The sequence below is a fragment of the Malaya genurostris genome, chromosome 3, assembly GCF_030247185.1.
Source record: "Malaya genurostris strain Urasoe2022 chromosome 3, Malgen_1.1, whole genome shotgun sequence".
NCBI classification, from domain to species: domain Eukaryota; kingdom Metazoa; phylum Arthropoda; class Insecta; order Diptera; family Culicidae; genus Malaya; species Malaya genurostris.
In genome coordinates this window covers 283,940,955-283,958,521 of record NC_080572.1, presented here as the reverse complement: position 1 = coordinate 283,958,521, position 17,567 = coordinate 283,940,955, and the positions used below count along the sequence as shown (strand labels likewise).

General features: G+C 40.8%; 1 protein-coding gene across 1 annotated transcript in view; it reads right to left on the bottom strand.

Annotated features, from left to right (window-relative positions):
* The window catches only part of LOC131434363 (sodium-coupled monocarboxylate transporter 1), a 211,806-nt gene that overhangs the window by 27,205 nt on the left and 167,034 nt on the right, over positions 1 to 17,567 (bottom strand). Inside the window, exon 11 of the mRNA XM_058601032.1 lies at positions 16,585 to 16,832. Within this exon, the coding sequence (XP_058457015.1) occupies positions 16,585 to 16,832 (248 nt within the window). The remainder of the gene's footprint in view (positions 1 to 16,584; positions 16,833 to 17,567) is intronic.

Genomic DNA, 17,567 nt, shown 5'->3' with positions numbered 1-17,567 from the left:
GCCTCCGGAATCGGGAAACTGGAACAAGGATAACCAAAATCGAGTAGTTTCGAGGCCATGTTAGAAATAGATTTAAGTTTTTTGTTCTGCCGCTTTGAGTGAGGGTATCAAAGTTTTAACACATTTTACCCGGAACCAGAAGTCAGATCCTGTTGAAATTTAGGAGTTTTGTTTGGAACTATGAGACCTTTCCCTTGAATCTAAGATTGTTAAAATCGGTCACGCCATCTCTGAGAAATGTGAGGAAGTAATTTGTAATAGGAATTTTTTCACTGATCACCCTTTAATTCCGAAACCGGAATTCAGATAAAAATAAAATTCAGGAAATTAGTATGGGCCAATTATACCGTTCATTTGAATCTAAGTTTGTGAGAACCGGTGCAGCCGTCTCTGAGAAAAGTTGGTGCACTCATTTTCATATTTTGCACATATCACCCTGAAATTCTGGAACCGAAAATCGGATTCGAAAAAAATTAAGAAACTTTATATGGGATTTTGCGTATTCGACGAACTGCGCCGAATGGTATATGGCACTCGACCCGCCGAGCCTCGGTTCAAAAGTCGATTTTCACAGTGATTGCATAACCTTTTTATATGAGAAGGGCAAAAATTATAATAGGGAATGGGTATAGCGTGATGGGTTAGTCGTTGCCTTTCATGCAGCCTACTTGAGCTCGATTTCCAACCCCGCACATAGCGTCAGAAAGTTTTTCTGACCCGAAGAACGGTCAACAAACTTTCTGACTTTATGGTTGAAAACACTATGGAAAAGAAAAAAATATTCTACTTAGTCGTTAAGAAAAGAACAATTTTGCTTCGACTTAAAAATGACTCAATATTTCTCGAACCGAATACAGGGGGCAATTGGGTGGTTTGAGATCATCAACGATGAAATCAACCCCTTTTGTCATGGTACCACTGGTTACGGCCTTTGTTTGCTTTGATGAATGGCAAAATGCGCAGTCTTTACGAATTTCGTAATATTTGGATCAATGTTGGACCCCCTTACAAAAGGAGATTTTTATGAGCCGTCTTCTGAATATTATCTGATCACTTAGACAGTACAATGCGCATCTCGCACGCATTGTTGAATTGTACAAGTGCGAGCGATGTTTATTGTTATCATGAGCAGAGATGCCAGATTCACAGATTAGTGTATGTTTCACAGATTCTCAATATGCAGCACTAATTTAGAAACGGAAACAGATTTCCAAAAGCGATCACAGACTGACAACCCAACTAACCAAAAGTTACAAAGTCCATTCTAAGTAGCTCAATTTTAAAGTAATTATTCACACTTCCAAGTTCACGCGACGCAACCGAATGAACTTCTTAGCTGTTTCTAGAGTACATTGTTCAGTTTATATGCAGCGAGAAAGTTAACACAGAACTTGTTCTGTGCTTTCAACTTGCCAAAAGTTGCGCGTGTACTTTTGAGCAACAAGAAAGTGGATGTTTTGAGTAATTGTGGCATTTTTAGTTGCTTGGCAATAAGCCTTTAAAAGACTTCAATTTTCTTGGGAAAATGTATTTCCGACAGAGCACTTGAAAGTGCCTATGCATGATTTTGCCTACGAAAATGATCCCGTTTTTATGTGTACTTCTGAAAAGAGGACACAGATTTTGCACAGACTGATTTTTGAATCAAACACAGACTTTTGAAAAAATAACTTGGCATCCTTGGTCATGGTCATGTAAAGTATAAAATATATCTACGGTTTTCAACATTGTTATTTCTAGCAAACATGAAATCAATGTATTTGCCTCCAAGCGTAGTGGCTTGTTAAGGGGCAGATTTCATATCCAACTTCATATACTGGCTAATGCAATCCATTTATTTAATATTATCTTGTTTTGAGGCATCTAACAGTTCGGCTGAAAAGTTCGTATCGTTTAATAGAAACACACATTTTTTGCCAAAATTCGTTTTTATTATTCAACATAATTGCCATCAGAGGCGATACAGCGATTATAGCGATCTTCCAACTTTTCGATACCATTTTTGTAGTACGATTTGTCCTTTGCCTCAAAATAGGCCTCAGTTTCAGCGATTCCCTCTTCATTGCTTCTAAATTTTTTACCAGCGAGCATTCTCTTGAGGTCTGAGAACAGGAAAAAGTCACTGGGGGCCAAATCTGGAGAACACGGTGGATGAGGGAGCAATTCGAAGTGAAGTGATGGAGCCATGTTTCGTCTATTGTTATATATCCACAAAAAAAATCGGTTTTATTTCGATATAACAGCTCCAAACACTGCTCAGAATTATCATTTCGTTGTTGTTTTTGATCGATTGTGAGCTCACGCGGCACCCATTTTGCACAAAGCATTCTCATATCCAAATATTTGTGAATAATATGTCCAACACGTTTCTTTGATATCTTTAGGGTGTCAGCTATCTCGATCAACTTCACTTTACGGTCATTGAAAATCATTTTGTGGATTTTTTTCACGTTTTCATCGGTAACAGCCTCTTTTGGACGTCCACTGCGTTCATCGTCTTCGGTGCTCATATGACCAGTACGAAATTTTGCAAACCACTTACGAATTGTTGCTTCGCCCGGTGCAGAGTCTGGATAGCACTCATCAAGCCTTTTTTTGGTATCGGTGGCACTTTTTTTCATCAAAAAGTAGTGTTTCATCAACACACGAAATGCCTTTTTTCCATTTTTTTCACAATAACAAATCTAGCTTCTCTCAAAATGCAATATCTCACAAACTAATAATCAGACAGCTGTCAAATTTATACACGTATCTTTTGAAGGTTGGTACTAACTGAAAATGGTATGGATTTAATTTTAGTGGCGCCCTCTCATAGAAACGATACGAACTTTTCAGCCGATCTGTTACATTGAAATTATCCACTAGTATCATCGGCGTATTTTTACAAGCATGTAAAAATGGGGCGTACTAGATATATTTAGAAAAACACTTTTTTTTTAAATGTGAACTTTTAGCGGAAAGAATTTATTAACATTCTTTCCTTTCGCCACGTTTGAATCTGTATTTTTCAGGCGAAATAAAATACAGATTAACCTGTACATGTGGCAAAACTGTTTTGCACCGTATATTTCGAAACGACACCCACACTCGTATAAAGATGTGTTCCAATGCATTAATACTTTCATTTTCGCATTGCATGAAAGCGTTGCCCGTCGTAATTGAATGTGTTAGTGACGGCAAAATCTTTTTTTTTTCAATTTTTATTTTGATGAATCTGATGCTTTCAGTTTCAATTAATTCTTAATGATGATCTGTAGGACTGAAAGGTGCCTTGAATTGTCACGACCAACAAGATCTGCATTTAGATCTGAGATGGCTCTTGAGGTGTACATTCGACAAACTCAATCGAAATTTGACTTACAATTCGTTGTGTTTTCCAATTGGATTCCAAAAACCTGTTTTAATCCACCTAGTGGTGTAATGATGCCTTTCTCATATTACTCATAACATCAAAAATATTACCGTGAAATTCGCAAAAACAACTGTTCATTGAAGAGAAATGGGAAAATGTGTTCGGACCTAATCTCACAAACTCTATAAAACCTGTTTACCCTCTAGTTCCGGAACCGGAAGTAGTATCCACAACAAATGTTGGAATTTCGTATGATACTGCAAGACTTTTCCTTCGAACCTATAAGTTTGTGAAAATCAATTTGACCATTTTGAAGAAAAATGAGTGAGAAGTTTTTAATCACCATTTCCAATTTTTCCGAAACCGATTCATCTGAATCGGCCGGGGCAGCCGAAGTTGGTTCGGCTGACCTCCAAATTGGAATAGTTTTGAACCTAGTTAAACCTAGACTTACTATCTCATGCTCTATTTCGATTAAACCAATTAAACGAAATTTAACAAATGAAACGAGCCTACGTTTCTGCTGCTTCTGCATATGTAAGTCAAGCTAAACAGCATGAATCAGCAGCATAAAACATGTAGTAGGATTATTATTATTATTATTATTATTATTATTATTATTATTATTATTATTATTATTATTATTATTATTATTATTATTATTATTATTATTATTATTATTATTATTATTATTATTATTAATATTATTATTATTATTATTATTATTATTATTAGTATTAGTATTATTATTGACATCACTACACACCCGGCACGGTATTACTGCTGGCTGTGAAAATTGCATATTTTTTTCAAATATGTTTCAATTCGTTGACATTCTTTTATTTTTTGATATCATTTATGGTTATACTTGATTTCGACTGGGGTTATAATCGTGGAAAACTGTAAAACGCCTGTCTCAGTCTTATAATACAAACGAATGTGGTTTACTGTCCGACGTGTCGGCCTTTGATGTAGGCCTTTTTCAAGGAAAACTGGAAAATTTATTGTGTTACATTGACAAAAACATAGAGCGTTAAACAAATAATACAATGTAAAAACTTACTTAAGTCTTTCGTTTATAGTCAAAATACGTCGATGTCTGACGCTACGTTGTCTGGTCAATTTTAGAACATGCTTCTAGATACTACGAGAAAATGGTCATTTAGATAAATACTGAATCAAAAATTTTTTGAAACAATTCTTAATATTGACTGCATAACAAATATTTTGTTTGCATAAATTACGTACAGTGTCGCAACTACTTAGTTTAACGACTATTCTGAAGCTTTCATCATGGTGAGCAAAAAACAATGAGCTTGTTATCGGACTCGTCCGAAACGCGCCCACCTCATCACACATCTTGGTCATCTCTACACTTGAGCGGAGGAAATAAAACTCACTGGGTACTGAAGGTAAATACGGCTGTCAAAAGTGAGAATAAAAGAAACCAGAAAGGCACCACGTTGCACGCTAGTTTTTCTACAATTCGGGTGTAGTTAGTTTAAAAGTTGAATTTCTCTGAAATATATACCTAAAAATATTGCGTAAGTACTCGAACTAACAAGGATATATTATATTGTTGTTTCTAATAATAGTTTGAACTGTAGCTCAGAAATGATAACGGCAACGAAATATCTGATTTAACCTAACTATTGTACGAACGGATTATTATAAGACTAGCCGAGAAAGGCAGAGTTTAACCACAGATCTGTTATACCTACTGTACTGTACTGTACTGTTCGACCGGATATGAAAAAGTTAAATGACTAAACGTAAGTGATTCTTATATAATACTTAAATATCTACATGCTTATATAACCTAACCTATAACTATTACTGTAACAATTATATTATCTATACTGTATTATTATTGATCGAAAATGTATCTACAGGAATATTATAATCTCCCTATTGCTACATCATTTGTTTTATTGCTGCTCTGTGGCTGAAGATTATACTCTCGGAAAATCATTTCGTTGTTCGATTGCGAGCAACATCTTATAATATTCGTTTATGGTACTAATTTGAGCAATGTCAAGTCAATCAAAGACAGGCGCGAAGAACGGTTCGAAAGCAACGCGATCGAAAGCGAAGCTAGGTGGTCATAGTGGGTGTGATGTTCAAGTGGAAAATGGTGCGAGTGGTAGTGTGTCAATGGTAGTGGAGGAAAATTCGGAGGCAAACCAGCAACCGGACAACACTCTTCCCAGACAAGCGTGTAAGACATGTGGTGGTCCGGACACCGACGACATGGTTCAGTGCGATGAATGCGACAAGTGGTATCATTTTGCTTGCGTGAGGGTAACGAAGGAGATCGAGAACCAGAGCTGGAGCTGTCTCAAATGCGTTAATGCGAACGAGATCCGGCAACGAACTGCGATCACCAAACAGAATCCAACGCCAGTGAAGCAAATATCCGATCGCGAAAGCGAGGAACCAGCAGCTACAGAGAATGAGCCTTCCAATACTCAGCAGTCTCAACAACCTGGAGCTTTATCAGTAGTCTCAGGTGCTTCTTCGAAATGTTCGTTGCTGAAATTGGAGTTGATGAAGCTGGAGGAGGAACACAAGCTTGAAACACAGATGGCTGAGAAGAAGCGTTTGTACGTCGATAAAAAGTACAACATTCTTAAGCAGATGGCTAGTCGATCGAATGCGGGATCATGCGACAGATTAAGTCTAGTGGATGATTGGGTACAAAACGTAAGCACGTTACAAAAGGAAGATAGTCTACCGGATTTGGGCTCTGAGTGCTTCGAGCCTCAGCAGCATTCAACGCACAACGCCTCTCGCAGTTTAAGGGAACCCTTAGATTTTGGAAACGGAAAATGTTCGAAATCAAATAAGTCTCATTTTGATCAGCAGTCATGTTCGCAATTTTCTGACGACGGTAGTAGAAGGTCTCGTAAAGTGTCGATCCCGGAATCAGAAGCGCAAGATCAACGCCGAATAAATCTACAGCGCACCCGAACCGCTGGCCATTTTAATGGAACTTCCTACGATGATGGATTACATCGACCAGCACGTCAATCATTTCCGTTCAATAGATTGGCCTACCAGTGCGCTTCGACCTGCAATCAATGTACTCCGAATCAAGACTATCCAGTGCACCGCCATGCAGTTCAACCAACCGGACAGCAGCTTGCAGCTCGTCAAGCGATATCGAGAGACTTACCTACGTTTTCTGGCAACCCGGAGGACTGGCCGATCTTCTTCTCATCGTTTAACAGTACAACATCGATGTACTGTATCTCAAATGACGAAAATATTGTTCGATTGCAGAAATGCTTGAAGGGTCGAGCATACGAAGCGGTGAAAAGTAGACTTATGCACCCAGCCAACGTTCCAGGAGTTATTGCGACCTTGAAGATGATGTTTGGTCAACCTGAAGCTATAGTGTACTCGTTAATTAGCAAGATCAACGCCATGCCGCCTCTGAAGGAAGATAAGTTAGAAACTATTATCGACTTCGCAGTAAACGTACAAAACTTCTGTGCGACCGTTGATGCTTGCGGTTTGGAGGATCACCTCTATAACGTTTCTCTACTCCAACAGCTCGTTAATAAACTTCCATCATCGATTAAACTGGACTGGGCATGTCATCGACGATCCGTTCCTAGGGTCAACTTGGCGACTTTTGGAAATTGGGTGTATTCTCTTGCAGAAGCTGCAAGCACCGTGTCCATTCCTTCGATTATACAGGAGCCTAAGCCGACTCGTAATGAAAGTCGTAGTAACAAGAAATCCAGCGGTTTCTTGAATACACATCATGAGTTTCCAGAACCAAACACTTCAGATAATCCGTCAGGCATAAACACAAACGAAAAGGCACTACCCGTGTCCAAGGATCGTATGAATTACTGTTGTCCAGTATGCAAAGGTACGTGTAAGACGGTGGACAGATGCAAACGTTTTCTGCATCTCTCTCGCGATGGACGATGGGCTACTGTTAGAGAATTTGGTCTATGTCGCACATGCTTACGTCGTCATAATGGAACCTGCAAGGCAAAACCCTGTGGCAAAAATGGCTGTACTATCCGACACCACGAACTGTTGCACAACGAGCAGAGAACTGAACGCCCTGTAGCAGCTGCTACCATCCCCATAAGCGAACTGTCCGCCAAAACTGAGTCGAACCATCCCCATGGATGCAATCTTCACCGTGCATTGTCGTCCACCGTATTGTTCCGATATCTTCCAGTTGTGCTACGAGGAACTAACAAAGCCATTCATACTTATGCCTTTTTTGACGACGGCTCTGAGCTTACACTGCTTGATAACGAGTTGGCTGAAGAGCTACAGCTTACCGGTGAAGGCAGCCCACTGTGTCTACGATGGACAGGAGGAAAAGAGCGTCACGAAGAAAATTCCCGAATCGTTGACGTAGGAATAACTGGAGTGAACAGTAAAACTACTATGTACAAGTTGCGTAATGTACGTACGGTAGATGAACTGCTACTACCGCCCCAAACTTTAGACGCGATAGAATTATCCAACATGTACCCACATCTCCGAGGGCTACCGATTGAGTCATACCGCGATGCACAACCGCGTATTCTAATAGGTTTGAAACATACACAAGTCAGTTTAGTTCTGCAAACCAGAGAAGGGCGTATGGATCAACCCATCGCAGCGAAGACGAGGTTAGGATGGACCATATATGGAGGTTCTATCGACAGCGTGTCCCGTACGGTACAGTGTGCCTTCCACGAGCAACACTCAGATCAGCAAATGGATGAAAGCATGCATCGCGCTATGAAAGATTATTTTGCTCTAGACAGTATCGGAGTATCGAAGCCGGATAACGTACTCTTATCCACCGAAGATCGTCGATCGAAACACTTGCTGCAGTCTCTTACTAAACTCAGAAACGGCCGGTACGAGACAGGATTACTCTGGAGAGCAGAAAACATTCGCCTTCCTGATAGCCGCGCTATGGCTCTCCGGCGATTCCATTGTCTGGAGAATCGTATGAAGAAAGATCCACTACTAACCGAAACTCTCAACGCGAAGATTTCTGACTATCTAGCTAAAGGATACATCCGCAAGCTTTCACACAGCGAACTTGCTCAGTCGTACCCTCGTATATGGTATCTTCCAATCTTCCCTGTGACAAACCCAAACAAGCCAGGAAAGCTAAGAATCGTCTGGGATGCCGCAGCTACAGCTTACGGCCAATCACTGAACTCCAGCCTGCTAAAAGGCCCTGATCAACTCTGTTCACTGTTCTCCATTCTTCTTCAGTTCAGAAAGTATCGAATCGGACTGACAGGCGATATCCGTGAAATGTTTCACCAGGTGGATATCTCGGAACAAGATCAACAATGCCAGCGATTCTACTGGAGAGACGAGACCGGAGAAATCGTTACCTTTATAATGCGCGTGATGACGTTCGGTGCCTGCTGCTCACCAAGCTGCGCACAATACGTTAAAAACATCAATGCTGAGCGTCATTCTCGAGACTACCCGGAAGCTTCAGAAGTCATCATCAAGAGTCACTACGTTGATGATATGCTAGTAAGCGTAGAAAGTGAAGAGCATGCCATCGAACTAGCACAGAACGTGAAATTCGTTCACTCGCAAGGCGGGCTTGAAATCCGCAACTGGATTAGCAACTCTAATCGTGTCTTAGAAGCGTTGAAAGAAGCAGGTACCGCCGAAAAGAATTTGGACTTGGCTTCCGAAATGGCCACCGAGAAAGTACTGGGCATGTGGTGGTGCACAACATCGGATACGTTCACGTACAGAGTTGGCTGGAACAGACTAGATCGCACGCTTTTGGAAGGACAACGTCATCCAACGAAAAGGGAAGTTCTCCGGGTGCTTATGACGATATTCGACCCTCTCGGTCTAATTGCTCATTTTCTCATGTTCCTGAAGATCCTGTTGCAAGAAGTTTGGCGGTCCGGCGTTCAATGGGATGACCCGATTGATGAGATGTCGTTCGAAAAATGGAAGCAATGGTTGAAAGTTCTACCTGAAGTGGAAAAGGAATCAGTCCCTCGTTGTTATCGAGTTCTTACCAGTCTTAGCGTAAGAATGGAGACTCAGTTGCATGTTTTCGTCGATGCCAGCGAGAACGGCTTTGCTGCTACTGTATATCTACGATATATTCAAAGAGGTGTCGCTGAGTGCACTTTAGTATCGGCCAAGACGCGGGTAGCCCCACTGAAATTCACTTCAATCCCGAGGCTTGAGCTTCAAGCGGCCGTTATAGGTGCGCGATTGGCTCGAACGGTTGAAGAATCTCTCTCTATCCCTATTTCTAAACGCTGCTTCTGGACCGATTCCTGGGACGTGGTTTGTTGGATCAACTCAGACCACCGGCGGTACTCGCAATTCGTAGCGTTTCGTATCAGCGAAATCCTCGAAGTAACCGAAATCGACGAATGGCGCTGGGTACCCACCAAGTTGAACGTGGCCGACGACGCTACTAAATGGGTTGGTCAACCGAATATGACGCCCGAAGGCAGATGGTTCAAAGGACCTGACTTTCTCCAGCGTTCAGAATCAGAATGGCCACGATCTCCAACCAGAAAGAACTCAACCACTCTAGAACTTCGACCGAGTCTTCTCCTGCATTACACGGCCCCTAACGCAGTTATTGACGTAAACAAGTACTCCTGTTGGAAACGGCTAGTCAATGTGGTCGCTCAAGTTTACCGCTTCCCTGCAAATTGTAATCGCAAGCGGCAAGGGAAACCGATTGTAGCTGGTTATCTAAACACCGAGGAATTACGGGCAGCAGAGTGTTATCTCTACCGTCGTGCGCAGCTGGAAGCCTATCCCCAGGAAATAGCCACATTGCAGAAAGCTCAAGAATGCCCGGAAGAACCACGCAAGCAAATACCGAAAAACAGCGAACTGTACAAACTAACGCCTGCACTTGATCTTTACGGAGTCGTCAGAATGATAGGAAGAACGCGGCATTGCGTCCACGCTACAGAAGACGCAAAGAATCCCATAGTTTTGCCTCGTGACCACTACATAACAACGTTGATAATATCGCACTACCACCTCAAACACCACCACCAGAACCATGAAACCACTATAAATGAACTTCGTCAGAAATACAAGATAGCTAGACTACGAGTATGCTACGTAAAAGTCAGAAGGCAATGCCAACGGTGTAAGAACGATCACGCCGTTCCACATCCCCCGATTATGGCCGACCTTCCACCAGCGCGAGTCGCGACATTTTCACGACCATTTACGCATGTAGGCATCGACTATTTCGGGCCAATCGAGGTTATCGTTGGAAGAAGAGTGGAGAAACGATGGGGCATGCTCGCCACCTGCTTGACAATTCGCGCTATACACATTGAACTGGTACACTCACTCAGTACAGATTCGTGTATCATGGCTCTACGCAGATTTATCGCCCGTCGTGGCATGCCTAGAATATTGTATAGCGACCGCGGGACAAACTTCGTTGGTGCGAGTCGAGAACTCCGTGAGGCCGAGTCGGCTATCGATCAGCAGAAAATTATGACAGAGTTTGTCACTTCAGAAACCCAATGGATGTTCAATCCACCCGCAGCGCCGCATATGGGCGGTAGTTGGGAGAGACTGATCCGCACAGTAAAGAAGAACTTAATTTCTATTTGCCCAACAAAGAAACCGACCGATGAAGTACTCCGCAGCCTTCTGATAGAAATTGAAAGCGTAGTTAATTCCCGCCCATTGACTCATGTACCAATTGATGACGAATCAGATCCTGCTCTTACTCCGAACCATTTTCTGCTCGGTTCTTCAAATGGAACGAAGCCGTTATCAGTAAACGACGACCTCGGTCTGGCTTTGAAGGAAGGATGGCGAGCTTCTCGAACCTTGGCTAACCAGTTCTGGAAACGCTGGTTGACAGACTACCTGCCAGAAATCACCAGACGAACAAAGTGGTTCGTCCATACGAAGCCGATAAGGGAAGGAAACATCGTTGTCATCACAGATCCTAAGCTGCCTCGAAACTGCTGGCCGAAAGGAAAGGTCATCGATATCTGCATGTCCAAGGACAATCAGGTACGTTCTGCAACGGTGCGTACGGCGAGTGGTGTGTACGAGCGTCCCGTGACCAAGCTTGCTGTTCTGGACGTCTTGCGCGACTAGAAGTAAGCCAATCTGAAGTCGACATACCTGGGGGGAGTGCTATCGGACTCGTCCGAAACGCGCCCACCTCATCACACATCTTGGTCATCTCTACACTTGAGCGGAGGAAATAAAACTCACTGGGTACTGAAGGTAAATACGGCTGTCAAAAGTGAGAATAAAAGAAACCAGAAAGGCACCACGTTGCACGCTAGTTTTTCTACAATTCGGGTGTAGTTAGTTTAAAAGTTGAATTTCTCTGAAATATATACCTAAAAATATTGCGTAAGTACTCGAACTAACAAGGATATATTATATTGTTGTTTCTAATAATAGTTTGAACTGTAGCTCAGGAATGAAAACGGCAACGAAATTTCTGATTTAACCTAACTATTGTACGAACGGATTATTATAAGACTAGCCGAGAAAGGCAGAGTTTAACCACAGATCTGTTATACCTACTGTACTGTACTGTACTGTTCGACCGGATATGAAAAAGTTAAATGACTAAACGTAAGTGATTCTTATATAATACTTATCTACAATATCTACATGCTTATATAACCTAACCTATAACTATTACTGTAACAATTATATTATCTATACTGTATTATTATTGATCGAAAATGTATCTACAGGAATATTATAATCTCCCTATTGCTACATCATTTGTTTTATTGCTGCTCTGTGGCTGGAGATTATACTCTCGGAAAATCATTTCGTTGTTCGATTGCGAGCAACAGAGCTTATCAACGTTATTAAGTAACGTTATCATTGAAAAGCTCAGCAAAGTGCTGTGTAGAGTGCGGTAGTATTGGTGTTAATCGGAGAGTTGTCATTTCTTATCGTATTTGATGGATTTGATAGAATGTAGAATACCAGCGTAAGTGATGTTGAGGCCTTGTACATCGGTGCGATGATTAACTGTTTTGGTAGTATTGGAAATATGACACATTTCCAACAAAGCTGTAGATCGCAAAGATCGATCTATGATCTTTGTTTTCTCCAATGCAAAATTGTGTCCTTCGTTGATGGTGGGATGAATGAATGCTGTTTTTTCTTTAAGCCTTGATATTCTTGGTAGTGAATTTTCAGTTAATTTTAAAAATTGATTAATGTTGGATCGATGACCACTGAGTCTGGTTTTCAGTTGATTGGTTGTCATTAATCAATTTTTTAAATTAACTGAAAATCCATTTGTTTAACGATCTATGTTTTTGTCAATGTAACACAATAAATTTTCCAGTTTTCCTTGAAAAAGGCCTACAACAAAGGCCGAAACGTCGGACAGTAAACAACATTCGTTTGTATTATAAGATTGAGACAGCCGTTTTAAAGTTTTCCACGATATCATTTATTTTACCCCGGCTTTACATTCTTTTATTCTGTCGGTTGCAGTTATAAAAAGCAAATTTTTTTATCAATTGCAGCACCGTCTTTTACCAATATCACACACTAGTAGCAGACATCCGTAACAGTTTAGTTTTCTTTATAGCGTATACGAAATAGAACAAAGCACGCATCGTTCGTTTTGTGTTTTCTTCTTCCACGTTACACGGTATTGTATTGTCATTCTATATGCCAGTTTGAAAGCTTCGACACTAATCGTCCTGTAACTGCGGAACCGGAAGTTGGATCCGGATGAATTTTCACTGTAGCTTTAAAGATAATATGGGCTTTAATTTAAATCAAGACAACTGGACAACTTAACTGAGCAACGCTCCCATGCACAGTGGTTCAAAAGCGCAATTTCACGCTCTTAATTGATAACTCATACGATCGTGGTTTTTGAGGTACAGTATCTTCAGCAAAGTTGCTCAGAATGATGGACGCCATCTTTTGGCAAATTTTATTTATGTGATTAATCCCTCTAAAAGTGAGATAAACATTTTATTTTAGCTCAGAGCCAACATAGGGGCTAAGTCACTTCGACAAAGTTGCGCAGAATGTTATTTCAAACAAGTTTGCTGAAGGTACTATTCCCGTAACTTGAGTGTAATTCAAGATATAATGTAGGGTTACGTTATCATTGAAAATGTCAAGGACAAGGATATTTGAAAAGAACATATCTCGCCTGCAGACGATCGCAGACGAGTAATTCAACCACGGTATGAAGGCTCCTTTGAGGTAGTTTAATATGTAAGCAGTCTCATCTGCACCTTCCTGCGCCTTTTGATAATTGACAAGTTAGAATTTTAATAAAAAAACATGAAAAATTGCTCTGTTTCATTAAACTGAAATGATAGCAGCATAGTATGTTCGAAAAAGTTGTGTAGTTTTTAAAGATGAAAAACTTTGTATAACATGAAAAACTCATATAAGTTGAAAATATATATGTTTTCTTACAATAACTGGTTTTTGGACACCTTTTTCAGAAAATACATTATATCTTGAATTACACTCAAGTTACGCAAATAGTATCTTCAGCAAACTTGTTTGAAATAACTTTCTGCACAACTTTGTCGAAGTGACTTAGCCCCTATGTTAGCTCTGAGCTAAAATGAAATGTTTATCTCATTTTTAGGGGGATTAAACACATAAATAAAATTTGCCAAAAGATGGCGTCTATCATTCTGAAAAACTTTGCTGAAGATACTGTACCTCAAAAACCACGATCCTATGAGTTATCAATTAAAAGCGTGAAATTGCGCTTTTGAACCACTGTGCCATGACGACTGACAACTTCCATGGGCAGGCTTTTGGTGTGGTTTTGATGTGTTTTCCCGGCTGCAACTGTTCTTCGGCACAATTCTGCTGTTCGGCACTCGCTTCATTCCGTAAGCGTGAGGTCTTCGATGTTGCTCTCTCGTATGTTTCGCTTCAACAAGAATGCTCATCTTCTATACCGATGCAGTAGTAGATATTTTGTTCTCTTCCTCAGAATGCATTCCTGATTGGTTGGTGCTGACATGGGTAAAATCAGACAGGTTTTTCAATAGCGTACTGATGCAATACTTCATTGTTGTTGCAATATACGTTAAAAATGGAAAAGTTTCGAATCTATTGCTAGTTAGCTTGTATAAATCCTTCTACAGATCACTCAGCTATGAGTTATCCTCTTTAATACTCATTGGTACCAAATATTTCAGAAAAGTTTACTACTTAATTATTTGAGATTATGTCATACAATTAAAAATTCCACCATAAATTGCTTACCATATTTACGATGGCATGTCGTGAAAATTATGTTGATACTTTAGATACAACAAAAGATATTGACGATCAAAACCTAATCACTCTCTCAGAGGGCAAGTTTAAAAAAGGCGCCCCACAGTAAAGTAAGTCATATTCACAAACACCTATTAATGCTTCAATTGACGAATGTCCTACAAATGGTATAAGTTTCAGACAGAACACGTTTGGGGCACTTGCCGGTGATACGCTAATTTTTGTTGTTTGGATTAATTCAGTCTATTTACAAATCTGTCCCTACGTACCGCCCCGTTCTGCAACATGACATTTAGAAATCCGACCATGTTCCCATTCAAATACGTACAAATGTACACTGAAATCCGTGTTCCGTTTTCAGCTAACAACTTGGGTGCATGTTCGGGTATTTTATCCAAATTATAATGTTCAATGGCGCCGCCGCCTATGCAATTGAGTGCCGCATCGAAACTGCCCTTTCAAAACCAAAACCTTTGGTCAGACAGTTTACATCACCTAATTGCTAGGTGTGTCCGATACGTTTAATTGAGGGTGAACACGAACCCCTGACATTGTCAGCCGGATGGGCAGTAATAAAGAAAAGCTTAACTGCCAATCGGTTGCATTGGAATCGGAATCAACTAACTTCAGTAAACTCGAACAGTGCTGCTGGAATTGATTTCCAAATGCAACAAGCAACGTCCCGGCAAAAAAAACAGCTTTTCCTCGTTTTTTCGATCGAAGTTAGTTCAATTTTCGTACAGCTTTCTCCGGTGCATCAGTCAAGTGGGAGTATGTCCTTGCCAATCGAACGAACGTAAAGCGTTTTTTTTTTTTCACCATCTTCTGACTTTCTAGCAATTGTCACGTCGAAATCGAAGTCCGGAAGCCGATGAAGCTTACGGAAACGGGTCTTATTTTACCCAACTCAATGCAGCACATACACAATGGCAGCTTCGTGATGCGCTTCACAACTCGCCTGGAACAATGTTTGCCCCCCCGGGCAAATCTTTAGTGCGATTTTTCCTATTGTCACGTTACTGTTTGCTCTTACTTTTTACTAGAAAAAACGATCAGAAGACACCGCCACGAGAGTATAGAAGAAACAATCGCAAACTTTGCGGGTTTTTCCTCCTTTCTGCAATACACAATAGCTGTGAACCGAAGCAGTCATAAACAGGAGAGCCGTACCAAGACAAAGTTTACTCTGCCGGAACGGAAATTGAAAATAAAATCCGAGCTTTATGAAGACATTCGAGCGCACACTGGTTTCTAAAACCCGGAGCCTATGATTGCAATCCGCTGTGCCTTAAAAGGGTGGTAACTGTCTCTCTTTAGGATCGGTACTTCAAATGACATTAACATTGTTGTTTTTTTTTTTTGGTTTTGTTAGATCACAACCGGATACGGCCAATTCGGTTCGTTGGTAGACGGCATTTCTTCTGGCTTATTGTGTTGTATCCTAGATATGACTACCGCAAAAGACAAATTGTTTCTGTTGCTTTCGGTACGGGAAACACAAAACAACATCCTCCCTCGATGTCATTAATGTCGAACAAAGAGCATGAATGTTGTTTTGTACGTTCTTGTGCTTCATGTTAAGTCCCCCTTAACAAAACCTGTTTGCCCACAAACTAATAATCGAATAAACTGCAGGATTATAGCTCAATAATTTCGTTTCCATTAGGAGATTAGTTTCGTGTCTGATTCCGTCTACCTGAGTGCTTCGGGATTTGGAGGCCACCGTGGCCACCGAAAACTAGCTCACAAAGCCGGCATCGGCATCACCCGTTTTGCAATTCCGGAAAAGCCAATAACTTCCGCTTTTCATTAATCACGTCGGGTAGTTCGCATAAAGTACTCCGTTCGGCAATGGAACGCACCAGCCGACTCACATAAAACGCACAGTTGGAAGCATTTTACATACCGAGACAGAATTTCCATTGAATCGGCTGCGGGAAACAGTTGATCACGGCCAACGGCAGTAGAGCCTTCGTCACCCGGCATGGTTCCGGCCAATCCAGTGTCCAGTGAAACCAACGCAAGACTCACCGGTCTGTCGAGGTCGGCTGCCAATTCCACCGAAGGTTTCCACACCGACGACGACCAACGACGACGACGTTGTTTGCGTACAATTGCAGGCGTCAATCGATGACGGCAGCGGGGTCACCGGTTCTCCGTAGATTTGTGCCATCACGCCAATGTAGACGACAAAAGCCAACGCCAGGATACCTCCGTACAACGCGCCCTGCCGGGATAAAAAGAAACGAGGTAAAAAAACACAAATCAAAAACCGAAATTCGAATTAATCTGCTATTGTGGGTTTTGTGAGGCGTAAATTTTCATTGTTCTGACGGATAAGACCCAATCGATTCATAAGCCGATGACGATGATGAAGAAAAAAAAGTGTGCACATGAACTTTCAACAATCCCATGCGGAAAGAAATTATTGCCATTATTAAACAAAAACATGACACCAATAAATAAATCTTCTCATGGAATCGTGACAATAATTCATGATGTTATGGTCATTATAAATTTTCTCATTTCCCATGAAAACTCGTAACTTCGAATTTCTTCTCGAACCTTCTGACCTGGTAACTTTTATTACCATGGAGCGTTTTTTTTTTAAATTTGCCCTCTGAGAGAGTGATAAGTTTTTGATCGTGAATATCTCTTGTTGTATCTCACGTATCAACATAAGGTCTGCTACATGAAATCGGAAATATAATCATCAATCCATGATAACATTCTAGATTTTAGGAGATAACAAATAACAACACATCAAAACCACACATAATGACGAACATTATGAAAAATCAATCCTTCTAATGGCTACGAATGTTATCTGATGAACTATAACGATTGCTTGTTCTCAATTCGAAGATAAAAATCATCAGTTTAGTGCAATTCTAGAATAATTTTGATCATTTTTCGCAGTACAAAATTCGCACCAAACGAGTGCGAATAAGCCAGCATATCA